Source organism: Phycodurus eques, chromosome 17 (genome assembly GCF_024500275.1).
Source record: "Phycodurus eques isolate BA_2022a chromosome 17, UOR_Pequ_1.1, whole genome shotgun sequence".
In the NCBI taxonomy this organism is placed as follows: Eukaryota; Metazoa; Chordata; class Actinopteri; order Syngnathiformes; family Syngnathidae; genus Phycodurus; species Phycodurus eques.
In genome coordinates this window covers 21,486,933-21,504,229 of record NC_084541.1, presented here as the reverse complement: position 1 = coordinate 21,504,229, position 17,297 = coordinate 21,486,933, and the positions used below count along the sequence as shown (strand labels likewise).

Sequence of the window (17,297 nt, the reverse complement as noted above, 5' to 3'; positions counted from 1 at the left end):
GGCAGATGCTCTAACCAGTGTCCCACCGTGCCGCCTAAATTTGAATCTATTGATTGTATTTTATTGAGATGACATACCTAAAAGTGAGCGTATGTTCTCGAAAGCTGGGGAACCTGCATTAAGACAAATGGAATTGCCTGAATGCCAAGACATCAGAAAAACGTGTCTTTTGAAATGAAAACACATATCAATAAATGAAAAAGCCTGCAGATGACTATCGATGTGATTTAGCAACTGGGAAATGCAATAGGGCGGCACGGTGGGAGACTGGTTATCACATCTGCCTCACAGTTGTGAGGTTGCGGGTTCAAATCCGGCCCCGCCCGTGTGGAGTTTGCATGTTCTCGCCGTGCCTGCGTGGCTTTTCTTCGGGCACTCCCGCATCCCAAAAACACGCATGCTAGGTTCATTTGACGACTCTAAATTGCCCGTAGGTGCGAATGGTTTCTATGTGACCTGCGATTGGCTGGCGACGGGTTGAGGGTGTACCCCCTCGCCCGAACATAGCTGGGATAGGCTCCAGCACGCCCGCCACTTTCGTGGCTACAGAAAATGGATGGATGAGAAATGCAATAGGGACATGAGTCTGAAGCCTGACACAGTTCCACTACAAATTTGAGCACAACAAAAACAGACTGCACATTGCGAATATTTCTTTGTGAACGGAAGGTTTTTGATTTGTATTTCCCCCCCCGCTGCTACTGACTGCATGGGCGCATCAGAGGGTCTCACGCCGGCGTTGTCTCCTCTGACCCGGCCGGGCTCGGACCCCCGCTCCTTAGCGGGACCGAGTCGGCCGAGAGCGGCCCGGCGGGAAAACGGAAAGACCGGTGTTTTCAATGTATTTTAATCGTCGTGTTTCTAGCCTCGCGTAACGCGGCGTCCGGTAATGGCGGCTGTGGGAACGGAAACGTAAACGCCTACAGAGGTCTGTCAGCCAATCAGCGTTCGTCAGCACAGGCCGGCCCCGCAAAGAGTTCCTGGGAGCGCGAGGAAGACCCTGCCCGCCAGGGGGAACCTTCTGTACCTTGCTCGGTTTTTTTCCGGTGGGGACACAGGGGGAACTCAAGCGACTCAAGTTCAAGCTAAGGAAGTTCCTGCGCTGGGAAATGAATCTACAGTACTGTATATCTAGCCTGTGCCTGTGCCTGTGGGCGGAACGCCGTTTGAATTGGTAGATACGACACGCCACTTTGGAGACGCGTGCCTCAAGCGACGCTAAGCTCGGGAAGTAGTAGCCGTCAGTGCGTTCCGTGTGTGTGTGTGGATGGCGAGAAAAACAAAAGACCAAGGAGCACGTTAGCACATTGCGCCGTATACGGTTGCGTACAAGTTGTACAATGCGACCAGGGAACTGAGAGTGACCTTTTATCGGTTATAAAATACATATACCGTTTTTCTTTTCTTTATTTTTCCAAATCTTATTGTAATGTATTGACAAAAAAAGTAAACCTTACGAAAAACAGTTGAGAATTGAACAATTTACGACTTAATTTCAATGTCCACGCATTGCCTTGGATGGGTACTTCGCCCCCACCAACATGGCCACCGCGGAGTCACGCCGGCTCGAGGGGCTGCAACAGCACGCTAGCTCATCTCGTGTTCCTATCTACGTGTGGAACGCTGGGCGAGCCGCGCGGTTACCATGACGACGAGGCTTTGTTGTACGTCACTACCGGCAGGAGGCGCTTCAGGAGCCTCGGTTTGCTCTCTTTTCGCTCTTTTTGTCGCTCGCGTCGTCGCATGAAGAGGAAGAAAGCGGGCGGACTCTGTGCCAGTCGTCACCACGGCCCGTTCGTCGCGCGTCTCATGTTAGCATCACATGCTAACTCGCTCCGCCAGGTGAGGCTGACGACGAGCTAATGTTATCCGCCTAGCTCGCCGGGTTTGCTAGCCAGTTAGCCGCCTTGGCTAAAAACATCAACGTGACCGGCAACGTCTCACTTTGTTGTACTGCAGTGCGTGCGTGTGCGTGTGTGGCTGTAAGGCGTGCGCGCGCGCGTGAGGACCATGTCCGTGTCCGTGATCATCAAGTGGGGCGGCCACGAGTACGCCATCACGTCCCTGTGCGAGGAGGACACCGTCATGGACCTCAAGCAGTCCATCAAGGCGCTGACCGGCGTGCTGCCCGAGAGACAGAAGCTGCTCGGGCTCAAGGTCAAAGGTAAACTCCCCCGTATGTAGTGAGGGTGGAGGGAGCAAAGGTTGTATCCCACAATGCAACAGCAAGTACAATGATGAACAACATTGACTCGCTCTGTAGTAGTACAAAGTGGACTCAAATATTTTCAATGTGTCGTGATTGGGGGGGCAATATTCATTGAGACGGCGGACAAACAATAAAATATGTAATATATAATATGAACAAAGGATTCATCGAATACAGCGGAGCGGCCGGGCACCCGCGGCTCGCTCAATTGGATCCTTTTCTTGTCCTTTTTTTCCCTTTTTCCGGGGGGAAGCGCGGCCGTTTATCCTCAACTCTTTTTGTGCGTCAGGGAAAGCGGCGGAGGACCAAGTGAAGTTGGGCTCGCTCAAGCTGAAGCCCAACACCAAGATCATGATGATGGGCACCAGGGAGGAAGGCCTGGTCAGACGCACGCACACGCTCCTCCTCTTCGTCATCCTCATGCAATCTTCTCTTTTTCCAACTTCTCTCTCCCTTGTAGCTTCTCCCTTCTTCTCCTGCATTTCCTTCTGTCTCTTGCGTCTCCATCTTCTCTTTTCCTTCTTTTCTCCTTGCTTCATCTTTTCCCTCCCTCTCCTCCCCTCATTTGCCATTTTCTTTCTTTTTTCTTGTTCTTCTCTTTCTCCTTTTTCTTGTTTTTTTGTTTTCCATCCTGTCCTCCTCCTCTGCCGCTCCTTCTCTTCTTTTCTCCCTCTTCCGCCTCTTCACTCATCATCTTATTCCTCCTCCTCCTGTCTTTTCTTTTCTTGTTTCCCCCCTTCTCCCTCTCTTTCTTCTTCTCCTCCTCCTCCACCCTTTTCTTCTCCCTCCTGCTTCTTGTGAACGTCTGACTGTTTTTGCTCGGGCGCAGGAGGAGGTTTTAGCGCCCCCCCCCGAGAATGACGACGTGGTCAACGACTTTGACATCGAGGAGGAGGTCGTCGAAGTGGAGAACAGGTCAGACGCGCGCGCGATCCGTTCCGGGGTCAAACTGCGGCCAGCGTAATGTTCACAAATTGTTTTCAGACACATTTGCGCATTTAAGCTGATATACGTCAGAAGTAACAAGAAGTCAATCTTGCATTTGCTAGCAAATTTTCCCAGAGGAAATAATGTAAGTCAAAAAAGAGTCAAACTGTGGTCATCACTGCGGCGTAATTAACTGTGCAGGCCACGTTTTAAGTCACAGTCTAACATTGTCATACCAGTGTAAAAAATAAGTTCGCCGCCATTCGTGGTCAAAGGTCACACAAAGAAAAAGACGTGTTTGCAGGGAGGAGAACCTGGCAAAGATCACTCGGCGCGTCAAAGACTACAAGGTGGAGGAGATGAACTCCCCCAGGGAAGGAAAAAGACTTCTGGTCCTGGATGTGGACTACACTTTGTTTGGTGAGCGCCAGCCCCCAAAGCCACCCCTCAGACACGCCCCTGCGCCGCACACTCAACACGCGCCCGCGCGTGTGTGTGTGTAATTCTGTGCGCGTGTGTAGACCACAAGTCGTGCGCAGAAACCGGTCAGGAGCTGATGAGGCCGTACCTTCACGAGTTCCTGACGTCGGCGTACGAGGATTACGACATCGTTATCTGGTGTACGTATGACCTCGTCGTGACATCACCGTGACGATGGTGACATCATCGTCGTTGCGCGCGCGTGTGTGTTTCCTTCCAGCTGCCACCAGCATGAAGTGGATCGAGGCCAAAATGAAGGTCAGTGAAACAAAAGGTCGCGGTCTTTTGGCCAATCAGAGGAGGAACCGAACAATCATGGACGCACATTACAATGGCACATAATGCAAGCCAAAGATGACGCGCGTGTGCGTGTGCGTGTGCGTCAGGAGCTGGGTGTGATTGACAACCCCAACTACAAGATCACGTTCATGCTGGACAGCGCCGCCATGATCACCGTGCACACGCCCAAAAGGGGCGTCGTCGAGGTGAGCCCTTCGTCCACGTAACGTGCCTAATGAGGGACGCCCGGTCGGGGGGGGTCGCGCGGTCCGGACACCACGACAGGTTGGCAAGACTCGCTCGCAAAGTTCTCCGAACGAGAGGTCGAGCGTGCTTGCTTCAAGGTGGCTTATTTGTCACTCGTCTCACTTGACCTTGATTGGGAAACTGACACATACAGCAAGAGAACATTTAACATTGTACACCAGTGCCTCCACATACGAGTTTCATTGTTCCGTGGCCACACTTGTACCTCAAAAGACTCCTATCTCAAATCCAGAAATTCCATGAATCCGTTCCAGCCTCCCAAAAAAACTAAGATTTTTGTGAGGTCTTTTTAAGAACTAAATACTCGCACTCTATAGTATTTTACTTTCTAGGAACATGTAGTAATACTCTAATTAAATAGGAATGTAGGAATGAAACAGTGACTTAAGGCTTTGAAGTTTTTTATTCAAGCTTTGAGTGTGCAGTATTCTTGTTTGACTGCATTTGCTTGTAAACAATACGTTGCGCAGCGCGGTGCTGTTGTTCATTGCGTTCGGAGCCACGACACTCAAAACGTGGACCTTTTTGCTCCGCTTGGATAATTGGCGGTTTTCCTTTTGCATTCGCTTTTTCTTGTCGAAGCACCCGATTTCCGGAGTGCTCTCCGACGACGAGTGTAGCCTGTAAACGGGTCGGAGCGCTCCGAGCCGGGCACCCGCGCTAGGTCGTCCGGCGCTATGGATGCTAGCGATCTCCTGCTTTTAACCCTCACTTCCGGTGTGCATCGAATGCAAAGTCTCCCTGACAACGCAGGGAAATCCACCGCATATACCGTCACTCTGACTTTGCTTACATAGCAATCGCGAGCTGCGGACTGAGGTTACGTCCCGGTCGCTAACGCTAACGCAGGAGCCAGTCGGCAGTATTTTGAAGCCGTTTCCTTCGCCCGGCCGGCTCCCACGCAACTCGTCGCAAGACAGACGGTCGTTGGCTGACTGTCGGCTTTTTCGGTACCGGCCTTTCAGACGCATTATCAATCCGGCACTGTCGCCTAAGTTTTGTTGTTGTTGTTGTTGTTGTTTATTATTATTATTTTTTTTTTAAACAAATTGCCACTGTGCTATTTTTGACGTCAAAACACCTACAGTACTGGCACAATAAAACCGTAAGTCGGAGCAAAACAATTGGCTGAACGACGGCTTGTATCTTGAAAAACCCGTAAGTTGGGTCACTCATATCTCGAGACAGCGCCGCATATTTAAACCGACAGAAATGTCCAACCAAAGTCCGTTACCTTAATGCTAACACGTGATGCGAAATGCCGTAAATGTGCTAATAGAAATGAGCACGGCCGTCGCAGTAATTTTAAACCTTCAAACCGCGCCAACTTTAACACACACGGCGAAGCAACGCATACAAACGGAGTACAACGAGGCACACGTTGCCTACGTCGTGCGCACGTGGGTCCGTGTTCCTAATTTCTTCGGGGGTCGCAGGTGAAGCCGCTGGGCGTGATCTGGGGCAAGTACGAGCGCTTCTACAGCAGGAAGAACACCATCATGTTCGACGACATCGGACGCAACTTCCTCATGAACCCGCAGAACGGACTCAAGGTAGCCGCGCCCGCATTGGCGTCGTGCCCGCCGACGTGTACGCAACACGCGTGTGTGTGTGTGTGTGTGTGTGTGTGTGTGTGTGCGCGCGCGCGCAGATCCGGCCCTTCATGAAGGCCCACATGAACCGCGAGAAGGACCGCGAGCTCCAGAAGCTGAGCGAGTACCTGAAGGAGATCGCCACCCTCGACGACTTCACTACGCTCAACCACAAACACTGGGAGAAGTAATGCAAAAATGCACAACTGCACGAACACAAACACCGGGAGAGGTAACGCAAACGCGCACGACGACAAACAAAAACCCGATACGGCGGAACCTCCGTTTTACAGACTTCGGCTTAACCGACCGTCCATTTAGAACACAAAATAGCCCCTCCGATGCTTGCATAAACATCAAAACTTTGCTAACATTTTAAAGCTTTTTTTAATATTTACTGTACTGGTGTTTTTAAGCCACGAAAAAAGTGCTTCAATTTAAGGGACAATTGGTTTTAACAGACGACCTCCCCCCTATTCATCCCTTAAATCTAGGTTCCACTCTATCGTGATGACGGAGTATCCGAGTAATCGTTTCAGTCCAAAATTAGTCCACTATCTAAAACTCCTTATATAGTCATTCAGGAGTTTTCAATTAATCAGTTCAGACCTACAGTCAAGTATATAGTCTACTAAAAATCCTTATATATCTCGTGTATAATGCGCACCCCCAAAGTTGACCTCAAAATTCTGGAAAACCCTTTTACCCATGTATAATGCATTTTTACAATGCATGATTTTGCTTCTACCCATATGATCAAAACATGAGGTCTTATCTGTATTTTGTTAGGCTTGTTAAAAAAAATATTCTAAACTTAAGCACTTGGTTGGAACACTTAATCCTTTTTTAATGTACTTGCTCTTATTTTGAAACTTTTATTTAGTAAATGCGAAAACACACCGTTGTCCTCATATGTTTGATTACCCAGGCAGAATTTGTAAGATGGGTAAAATTCTTTAAAGAAAATAGCCAGGCGAAACACATTGAATTTTATTTTAATGGGATTCAAATTAAACGGTCAAGCATTTCAGAAAAGCAAAACATAACCCAAAAAAAAATGAATGATGGTTGTTGTTCAGTCATCATATTTAAAATAAATAATTTCACAAATTCTGCTAGGGTATGTAAACTTATGAGCACAACTGTACATATATGCAGTCATACGTACGTACGTACCCCTGTCATATTGGAGTGAAAGTGTAGGCTACACATTTTTTATAACCACGAGGTGGCGGTGGCATTTTGGATTGAAAGTGTACAGCTTTTTCATTACCACTAGATGGCAGCATACATATATATATTTTTTCCATTTGAGCCTATAACTATGTATAATGCACACCATTGACTTTTAACTCTATTTTTTTGGGGGGGGGGGGGGGGAAATGCGCATTATACACGGGAAATTAAGGTATTTACGTTTTGATACAGTACAGCGCTATTTATGAAAAACGTGTCACAAAAAATGTGTTTGAGGGGGGCTGGAACAGACGAATTCAATGGGGAAAATTCAAGGTACCACTGTATTACTATTAAGACCGCATCAGAACCGGAATCAGAATCCTCTGGATTTGCCAAGGATGTCAAAAACACACAAGGAATTTGTCTCCACGTGCTTTCTATGTGTGTGTGTGTGTGTGTGTGTGTGTGTGTGTGTGTGTGTGTGTGTGTGTGTAGGTACCTGTCCAAGAGACAGCAACACTGACCACAAAGTACACGAGACCACGACGAAGACAATATGACGACGACACACTGGAAGAATGCAAATCCCGCAGACAAGCTCCGCCCGCTACACACAGACGACCTGCACTGTGTGTGTGTGTGTGTGTGTGTGTGTGTGTGTCCGGTCTCATGACACAAAGTATACCGCTGCGCTCGACACCCTGGTACTTCCTGCCACAACACACGCCAACATGTACGCAGCAACACAAAAATACAGAAAACACAATGCAGCAAATACAACAAGAAGACAAGAAGCGCAATGCGGCAACACAACTAAGTAACAACACAAACACAACGCAGCAATACAAAAAACACAACACAACAATACAACAATTCAGCCACAGAAGAAACAACAACATAACAGCAAACACAATGTAGCAACACCACAACACAAAACAGCAGCACATGCAGCAACAACAGAAAACAACACAAGTGCAAAAACAACGACATAATGCAGCTAACACAACTTAGCAACACAAAAACAAGAATTGCAAAGATGAAAAACATCTTAAAAGGCTTAGAAAATATAGTAGTGTGCATGTTGTCATGGAAACCGCTGGAGGAATGTGTGTGTATATGTAACTTGGTCAGTGGAGCGATTGTGTTGTTGTTGTCGTTTGGGTGAAGAGACTGCATTTTGAACAACATTTGGCGTGTGCAAGTATGACCTGAATTAATACAAACTTTTTTTGTACCCAAACTCTCTGGAGTGCGTCATTGATTTAATTGAGCTCTTTTATGCAATATTCTTGAAGAGCGAGTCATCAGACTCTCTGTGCGGTCACGCGACGCGGGCGACGACGGCGAGGGTCGGTCCGGTCCGGTCCGGGGCGGTCCCGCCTCTGGACCCGAAGTCGCCCGCGCCGTCCGAGGAGGACGCGAAGGAGCACGGAATAGCTCAATGGGGCCGGCCCGCTTCGGCTCCAGCGCGCGCATCTGTCTCGGGCGCGCACGCAGAACGCAAGTCGCTGCCGTCCGTCCGGGCGCGCCGAGCGCGCCACAGCGAGGCCGGGGTACCGTTACGAGACAGAACCGGGGTTGGAGTTTCAAATGAAGGTTTCGAGTCAGGGCCGGATGATGGTTTCGAAGAAGCGTTATTACTCAAGTCAAGATCAAGGTTAAGGTTTCAAGCTTGGGTTAGGGTTTCTAATGAGAGTTTAAAGTCGAGGCGGGGCTAGGGTTACACATGAGGGTTTCAAACCTAATTAAGGATTCAATCTGGGGTAGGGTTTCAAGTCGCAGTAGGGCTTTAAGGGTCTAGTACCGGGACGTTGCGCTCGGTGCCGCAGGTGCGACTGCCGTGGACCGCCTCGACCCGGAAGGTCAGACCGAAGGAGGGGCGGGGCCACCCGCGGGTGGCGTCTGGTCGCGCAGGAGCGGTCAGCACGCACAACCGAAATATTCTCCTCTCCTCTCAATGAAAACGAACACAAATGTGTCCCGAGAGTTCCCCTTTTGTTTTGTTTTTCTTTTTCGTTTACGCCGTCGTCTCGTGACGTCGTCGCAGTACACCAGAGGGATCGGTGAGCTGAAGTGCCAGGATGCGGCCGCCGTTTTGCATTCGCACAATAGCAGGTAACAAAATATTAACGGTTATTTCGGAGATATGACCGAATATGTATGTTTTTGCGAAAGTGCGGCAACCGTTGCATGTCTTTGCCTTTTATTACGACAGTATAAAGACGAGAGAGTATCGGGTTTAATGAGAAGTCGGGATCATTTATGAACTCGTGTCCGCAGAATTTGAAGGCCAACACGTTTGTTTGTTCATTTGCCGTTTATGTCTTCAGCGTTATGCGAGAGGTGTCTTTCAGTGGGCCACCAGCACTTGCCTTCAGTATGAATGCCGTAAATGTGAAATCATCGAGATTTCGTGGCTTTTTTAGCGGCGGAGACATTTACCCAGAGAAAAGCAAGGCGGCGTACAAAAATGGCTCAATTAGAATCTCACTTGATCAAAACGACCCGTATACGGTAGAGTCAGGAAGGAGTCGACCGATTCCGAACGCTGCGATCGGAATCGGTCGACTCCTTCCTGCCCGAACACCGGACCGGGACATCGTTGATTTTTCGCTTCTCTCCTTCCTTCCTTACCTTTTCTCGGCTGTTTCTCCTCCAGGACGACCAGTTGTATGTCTGACTTTTGGACCCGGACCGGGGTGCGGTTCAGGTACCGACGGCCGGAGCTCAGGCGGCGCCGTAGTTTCCTCCGTCCGTCTCCCGAACCTCAACGCTGACCTGACGGCCCGGGACGGAGGGCAAGATTTCCTCACCTGAAACACGGACCGGGTTCTCGGAAGTCTGAAGGAATCCCACGACGGTCCCCGATGTTCTCTTTCTGTTTTACTTCCCGAACACATCCCGGTCTCGATGGGCCGGCCCGCACGTCAGGGGAACTCGTGACGTCACGTTAACTCGAGGGATCGTCAAAACCGACACTAGACACACAAGCGCGCACTGAGTTTGAAGAGCCGGTTGTGGGCTTTGGGTTCGCGCTGCGCAGGAGGAAGTCAGCGATACCCACCGCTGTCCATCAGAACGTCTGTTTTTTCTGCGCCGCCGCAACAGAGAACGCAACACGTGGACGCAAGGAAACCGGGACCGACAGAACTAACAGGAAAATCCCGAAGACGACGACGTCGGTCACGAGCTACACGGGGAACGTTTCAAAGAAGGGTGAGGCTTTTAAGTCAGGGTTTGGGTTATTGCACATTACGGTTTCAAATAAGAGTTGAAGCTCGGGATTGAGTTGCAAACAATGGTTGGGGCTTGAAATCAGTGTTTCAAGCCAGAGCTTTTTGACTAAGTTAGGGTTTCAAGTCAGGTTTAAGTCTTTCAAACAATGGTTAAGGGCTCAAATTGGGGTTTCAAACAACTCTTAGGATTCCAAATTCAGGTTTCAAGTCATGGTTAGGCTTTCAAATGAGAGTTTTAAGGTCAGGGTTGGCTTTCAAACCTCGCTTCGGGTTACAAGGTCGCCTTTCAAGGCAAGGTGAAGTTTTTCCCAACTAATTCTTCTGATTGAAAAAAGGGTTTGGGTTTGAAATTCTGGTTTACGCTTTAAGACAGGGTTGGGCTTTCAAAACAGGATGTCCATCACGATTGAAGGAAAAGGAGACGAAGAAGATGCGGAAGACGACGACGACGAAGAAAAATGTGGAAATGTCCTCACCTTGAAGATGGGACGCTGGTTGAAATTGGGTTATGCGCGTTTGCGTGCGTTTCTTTCCGCAAAAGACCAAGAGGAAGAAGCGGCGCCGAGGTCACGTCGGGTCACGTCAGCTGACCTGCCGAAAAGTCCCTCCCCCCGCCGACGTGGTGACATCGCGCGTGTGGCGTAGCGATTGGGCAACGAGCGAATGATCCCCAACCCCTACGAGAGGGGTCGGAGCGGCCATTTTAGGAAGTACCCGGGACGGTCGGCGACCTTTGGAATCCTGCCCGACTCCTCCGAAATCACAACGTGGACGTTTTTACATCGTGGACGACAGCACGTAGTTGACGCTTGGTCTGGAACAATTTATCGATGACTCCCTCATCGCAAAGTGGGGATTGTTGGTTTTTGAGTTAATAAAGTCGTACATTTATACTTTTACATGGCTACACGAGTACCTGTACTTGTACTTGTACTTTGATGCTCGGATGAGACTACAAGACACATTCGGTCTTTCCCGATCGGCCGACCTCAGACAACGGCCGCAAAATCTCGTCCGGAAGACGGCGACGCGACACGTGTATCGCAAAACCCGCCTTTGACGATCACCGGGCTTTTTTCTTGACAAATCAAAAGGCCGTCGGGGCCGAAAAAAACGTGTCATCGGTCAATGCGACCGGATACGCCTGTTACCAAGACAACGACGACAACAACGCTTTTCCTTTTCGTACTTTTAATACGATACGGCTCACGAGCAGGTGACAGAACGTTGCGTAGCCTAGCAAGCTAGTGCTAGCACTAAGGTTTGTATGTCCAATTATGCTCTAAAGCATTGTTTAAAGATTGGTTGCGTGTGAACAAATGTTGACAACGGCAAGCGCGCGAAGCGAAGCGCCGGTCGCGATACGTAATCCTATTGGTCGAGGTCAAGGCGCGCTGTCGGAGAGTTGTCGTTGACATGTCGCGCTGCGCGGAAGACATCCATCGAATCAAACACGCTACGATTGTTATCTTTGCCGTCGTCGGGCCAAATCGTCGGTCGCGGATTTTGTCTCACGACAAGCGGTTTTGTCGTCGTCGACAAAATACGTGTGGGAAATCGGCCGCGATTGCTTATCGGGGCTAAAATCCTGTCGCGTGATCTCGGTTTGAGTACTTTTGCCACCGCTGGTGTGCTTTTGTGTGCGCGCACGTGTGTGTGGAGGAGGAAGAAGTCGTGAGGAGAGGCTGCACGGGACAGCCCCGTGTCGAAGGTCAAAGTTGAGCCTCAGGAGGAGGAGGAAAGAACAAACCAAAACCAAAATCTCCTCACACGACATAAAGGATCTCTGTACAATATACAAGCGATACTGTAGAATAGATATTGTTCCTATGTATTAAATGTGACCGATAAATAGTTTAATATAGTTACAGCGGCGATAAGACAGATTGATACAGATACGATATCGATAGACTGCAGACGTATTAGCTCCAAATAGTTATGAATAGACCAAATTGATCTGAAAGGTTTGTTGCAGCCCTACAATTTCCCATCCTACAATCGTTTGGTGACGCTAAAGAAGGCGTCTTGTTGCGTTCCAGCAAAAGCAAAAACGACATAATACAAAGGAAGCATGTTTTTAATTTAAAAAAGTTGGATTCTCAATCAAAAAATGTCGTGCTCAACTTTACACGTCTGCCGCGTGGACTACTCTCACACACGCACGGTTATGTTGTGAAGTGGTAATAATCCAGCATTTTTTTGTCCTCAACGTTAGCATGAGGTGCTAACCATTGCGTTGTCACGGCAACAAAAGCACAACTTAGTTTTTTTCTTGTGGTGGTTTCCATAGCGACAACCAAACGACACGTGCCTTTTAGCGTCCGAACGTTCCCGAGCCATCCTAACCGTCAACGGGCGCCGTGTTCGCCTGCCCGATGGCGCGGCTTTCAACTGTCTGGCGGCGCGGGCGCCGTGTTTATTAACCGTCGACGGGCGTGGGTTCCGGCCGCGTTTCCGGGGCGTGGGCGCGGCACGGGGGCGTGTCCGGGGGTTGGCTGATGATGACCTGGACCACGTATTCCCGCGAGACGTTGATCTGCTCCAGTCGCAGCCTGTCGGCGAGCGGGCGCCCCGAGAAGAACCAGCGCTGGGCGGCGGCGGGCACGCCCTCCTGGCTATGGAGGCGCCGCTTCATGGCGCCCACCGTGTCGGCCGAGCGCGCCCGCAGGCGCAGGTCGCGGCCCGTGGAGAGGCGCAGACGCAGCTGGCGCTCGCCGTCGTCGCCCTCCGCCGCGTCAGCGCCGCCGCCCGAGTCCCGGTCCGAGCCGTCGGGCTCGTCGGAGCGTTCCTCGATCATGTTGACGGGCGGCGCCAGGCAGTAGACCGGGAGCTGGTAGCGGTTGCCCAGCTCGTCGTAGCATTCGCTCAGCGCGCCTGCGGCGGCGGGAGAAGAGATGCAAAAAGCTCCTTTTTACCGTGAGCCCTGAAAGCGGCGCAGTTTTCCATCAATCTGCCAGCCGATGATGAGAAGCCCTTTTCAAATGTGTTATTTTTACACATTCAAACCAAAATACCAGGTTTCTGCTAAATGACAGCATTGAAATGAATTGTTTTTTTAATTGACTGGCCAATTACTCAGTTATTGAAATTTTACCCGGGGCCCTATTTGACACACCGAAGATGATTAACAACCCTGCCAAATTTGAATGATTTTATTTTTTTTTTCCCCCCTGTAAAGTATAGAAAACGAAAACGAGGCTGGGGAAAACCCAAGCGACTCTCACCGTTCTCAAACGGTGCGGGCGTGCCCATCGAAGGCGCTAAAACCGCGCCCGCTCAACTGTCAATCAAATACCACTTCTATGACCTGGAAAATTGGACGCCACTCCGTCTAGCGAGTTTCTTCTGCCTCCACATAACGTCTTTCAGCTGCCAAAATATTTCATCGTGGGAAGTTTCCACACCGGGACAACGGGGCGCTCTAAAGTGGCCCCGGTCCACAGGCTGCCTGTCAAGTCAGACTTGATATTATTCAAAAAAATTCACCCAAAAAAACTGTTGAACGCTACGTGCGCATCTCCACACTCCACGTCCGAGCGACAGAGAAAAGCCTCCAGGCTACTTCCTGGGGCGCCGGTGAGCAAATACGGGCAGGGCCGTGAACGCCGAGCGCCTCGGGCCACTGACCGTGAGGCAGCGTGATGCTGGCGCCGTCCAGGATGGCCTGGGCCAGCGGGTGGTCCCGGCTCTCGAAGGCGCCGGCGGCCGCCCTCAGCGCGTCCCAGATCTCCTTGCGGCCCTCGAACGCCGGCGCCGTGTCCCAGAACTCGTCGCGCTTGCTGCGCAGCTGGCCCTCCGTCATGGGGTAGTCGCTTTTCCATTTGGGCCGCTCGCGCTTGAGGGGCTGGTTCCGCCCCAGAGCCACTGCCCGCAACCAAGACGGACATTCGGTCATTAGCCTGCTAGCTAAACAGGCCGCGGGAGACATTGAAAGAGGAATGAGAGTCCTGCCTCAACTTTGGGCAGTCTTGGGAAGATCAAGATGAAAATGTAAGAGTACGACTTTCTCAAAGTAATGGAACTCATTAGATTTGAGGTCTCGCACTTATTTGGAACGAACGCATGGACAGGAATCTTGGATGTTTTCTCGGAAAAAAGGTGGATTCAAACCATAAATCCTCAAAACCCGTTTGATACGTTTTTGCAGCTCTTTCCAATTCACTTGCTCACCTGTGAAATGTGTTTTTCGAGAATATTATTTCTCGGTTTGAGAATAAAATCTCGTCTCTGTCGTGTATTCGATTGAATAGAAGTTGAAAAGGATTTGCAAAGCATGAGATTCCGTTTTTATTTACGTTCTATACAACTTCCCGACTTCTTTGGAATTGGGGTTTATACCTACATTTTGTAATATAATCATGTAATGTTGTTACATGTAATTCATTACTCCTCAACTTAGTTGTTTTAAGTTAAGAGCATTTTTTGTGCTTTGTGTTACAAGGCAAAGTTAGAGTTACAAGCGAGCCTCGGATGGGCCACCGCTTGAGTGAAGCGACAATTAACTCATTCACTGCCAGCCTTCCCAGTTAACGTGGCTATTTGACTTCTAAAGCCGTCAATGGCGGTGAATGTGTTAACGTGCGGCGACATCTCGGCATACGGGTTCTGCACGTGCAGGAGTTCCCGTTGATTACGTTGGATTGTTTTCATATTTTCTTCGTTAAAACCACAAAACAAAAAGGGGTGTGCTTTGGAGGGCGGTAACGGATTAATGTCATTGAACAGGGGAAGAAATGGCATGATTGTTTGTTACGGTTTACTAATCGAATAAACGAAAACGGTGAACACTTACGCAACAGACACAAGAGGGAGCGATGTTGTCCTTGGCAAAACTTTTGGAAAGTGAGCGCGACTTCTCGGCTACCGATTCATGCAAGCCAAGGGCTACTAGTTCGATATTCACCACTCAGGCGTCAATTACATGTTAGTCATCCTACGGCTGCAGAAAACCATTGCTTCCCTAATAGATTAAAGTGACTATTATTTTTTGCCCACTAATTGATTGTGATTGATTTACTCGTTGGGTCCGCAGCATCTGTCAGAAAATCAGCAAAAATGTTGTTCATTGCTTTCCAAAGTGAAAGCGGATGTTCGTAAACGTCTGATTTGAATGAAACACAAAGAGAATCAGTCTGCTCTCAAGGAGGACGACAAAAATGAGAAGTTATTTACTGCTGAGAGGCTGAAATCAGAGGATTTGGACTATTTCAAGTTCAACAACGGCTCTACACAATTGACAGATTAGTTGTAGATTAATGCGATAATTGATTAGGAGTCGATTAATCGATTAATAGTTGCACCTCTAGTTGTGAGCTTGGTTGTGGAATTCATTAAACAGCTGCATGTCGACTACGGCTGCAATTTATGACTGTTTTAATCATAGATTCGTGCCAATTATTTCTTCGATTCATCGAGGATTCGGATTATTCCGTCAAAATTCCATCCCTTTATGCAAAAACAGCACATTATTCCAAATTGACAGTGACGAAAATAAACACATTGATTACAATGGAGTTACTGATTTGGTCCATAACATCTGCAAAAATATGGATAGTTGTTTTCCTTGTTCTGATTAAAACAAAGAAAGTCTGCGCAGTTTCATGGAGGACGAGAGAAATTGAGACTATTTATTGTGGCGATGCTTAAATTCTGAAGATTTGGATGATATTAAGATAAACGAGGTCTCTAAATTAATTGAATCTCAAAATAGTTGTCGATCGATTTGATAATCGAGTAGTCGTCCAAAAACATTTTGCACCGCTGTCAGTCACAGCCGAGATTCCAATTTGAAGTCAGTTTCGATTTTAAATTAGGGTTTCGAACCAGGATTAGGATGATACTATATTTGTATGCCTCATATAAGATTACTGTAGTATTAATAAAGCGCATAGGTCTGCCGTGAAGTAACAAGCCTATTTGAACAAATAAAGAAGGAGAAAGTACAGATATGCATTTTCAAAAGTAGGGAAGAAAAGTTAAAAATCGTCAGAAAAGTAAACGCTCAAGTACATATACCTGGGGACTACCGTAACCAAGTATTTGTACTTCAGTTACTTCCCACCACTGCACTTAAGAGTCTTCATCGTCACAAATTTGAAACTCTCTGGCCTCGTTCACAATTTAAATTCAAACACTCAATCTTGGAAAACGAGTGATAATAAAACAAAACAAAAACACGCCTGGAGCTAATTAGCATGCTAACTAGCTTCACATGCTAAGTGAACAAAGGCGGACAACCGCGTCAGTCCGGCGGCGGCGGCGGCGGCGGCGGCGGCGGCGGGCGACGAACATCTTTTCCGCACTTTGACGACATGTTGTGTCTGGAGCTCCGACGAAGGAGACGAGCCCACTCGAACCCCCCCGGCCGACGCCCATAATAATCACCTCCGGTGCCGTCCGAGTTGTCGTTCAAGCTGCCCGAGGAGTCGTGCTGGCTCCCCACACAGCCACCCATGGATGGTTCGGTTCGGTTCGGTTCGGTTCGGCTCGGCTCGGCCCGGCGAGCTCGCCAAGCGCCCCCCTGCCGCTGCTCGGCAAGGATGCGTCAGCTAGCTAGCCAGCCCCGAGAAATGAGACCTTCCTCCCTCCTCTTGACCCCCAGAATCCTTCCTCATGTGCGCACTTGCATCCTGGCCCCCTTTCCGTCCCCAGCTTTGCTCACTAGCCCGTAGCATTCTTTTCTTGCTTCTTGGCCTCCTTTGCGGATATCTCACATCCTTCCCTTACTTCCCCAGCTCCCTTGTCTCCTTCCCTCGCTCAGTCACCTAACCTCCTGACGTGCACCCTCTTTCCTTCCCGAGTGCGCATAATTACGGAGCCCCAGACGTGACATGAGGGGAAAAAACGATTTTGTTCGCACAAACCACGACAATAAAATATTTCGTGCGCACGAACGACTACTTAGTTTTCCACTGTAACTTGCTGGCAATTTTGTCGGGCCGATTCTACGTTCCGTATTTGTGCGCTCGCTGTAGCGGTCTCGCCACGCTGCACTATTTGCGTGCGTGTTGTTGACCAATACTGGCCACTCATGCGCTTGACAAGTATCTGCACCATTTGCGTAATCGACATCGTTCCAAATTGTCGCACGACGAGTCGCTTTAAACCGCTTTGCACAACGGTCACTGT

The 17,297-nt window shown here is 49.2% G+C and overlaps 2 protein-coding genes across 5 annotated transcripts; one reads left to right on the top strand and one right to left on the bottom strand.

Moving 5' to 3' along the window:
* The first annotated feature begins 1,003 nt into the window (after positions 1–1,003).
* On the top strand, positions 1,004–8,218 carry ublcp1 (ubiquitin-like domain containing CTD phosphatase 1). 2 transcript variants are annotated; one of them, XM_061701908.1, is made up of 11 exons: positions 1,004–1,842; positions 1,960–2,164; positions 2,499–2,590; positions 3,039–3,124; positions 3,441–3,556; positions 3,658–3,756; positions 3,837–3,874; positions 4,003–4,101; positions 5,599–5,715; positions 5,814–5,986; positions 7,429–8,218. In XM_061701908.1, exons 2-10 carry the CDS (start codon positions 2,011–2,013, stop codon positions 5,943–5,945), a joined length of 933 nt encoding a protein of 310 aa, XP_061557892.1. In that variant the 5' UTR covers positions 1,004–1,842; positions 1,960–2,010; the 3' UTR covers positions 5,946–5,986; positions 7,429–8,218. The 2 variants fall into 2 exon arrangements, with proteins under 2 accessions (XP_061557892.1, XP_061557891.1); XM_061701907.1 differs by having other exon boundaries at positions 5,814–5,941; positions 7,429–8,211.
* Positions 8,219–12,244: 4,026 nt separating this feature from the next.
* Positions 12,245–17,000, bottom strand: ubtd2 (ubiquitin domain containing 2). Of its 3 annotated transcripts, none has more exons than XM_061702545.1 (3): positions 16,554–17,000; positions 13,797–14,075; positions 12,245–13,043 (listed from the first exon to the last, which is right to left on the bottom strand). In XM_061702545.1, exons 1-3 carry the CDS (start codon positions 16,621–16,623, stop codon positions 12,589–12,591), a joined length of 804 nt encoding a protein of 267 aa, XP_061558529.1. In that variant the 5' UTR covers positions 16,624–17,000; the 3' UTR covers positions 12,245–12,588. The 3 variants fall into 3 exon arrangements, with proteins under 3 accessions (XP_061558529.1, XP_061558531.1, XP_061558530.1); XM_061702547.1 differs by having other exon boundaries at positions 13,797–14,033; XM_061702546.1 differs by lacking the exon at positions 16,554–17,000 and adding an exon at positions 16,472–16,546 and having other exon boundaries at positions 13,797–14,033.
* Positions 17,001–17,297: the final 297 nt, after the last annotated feature.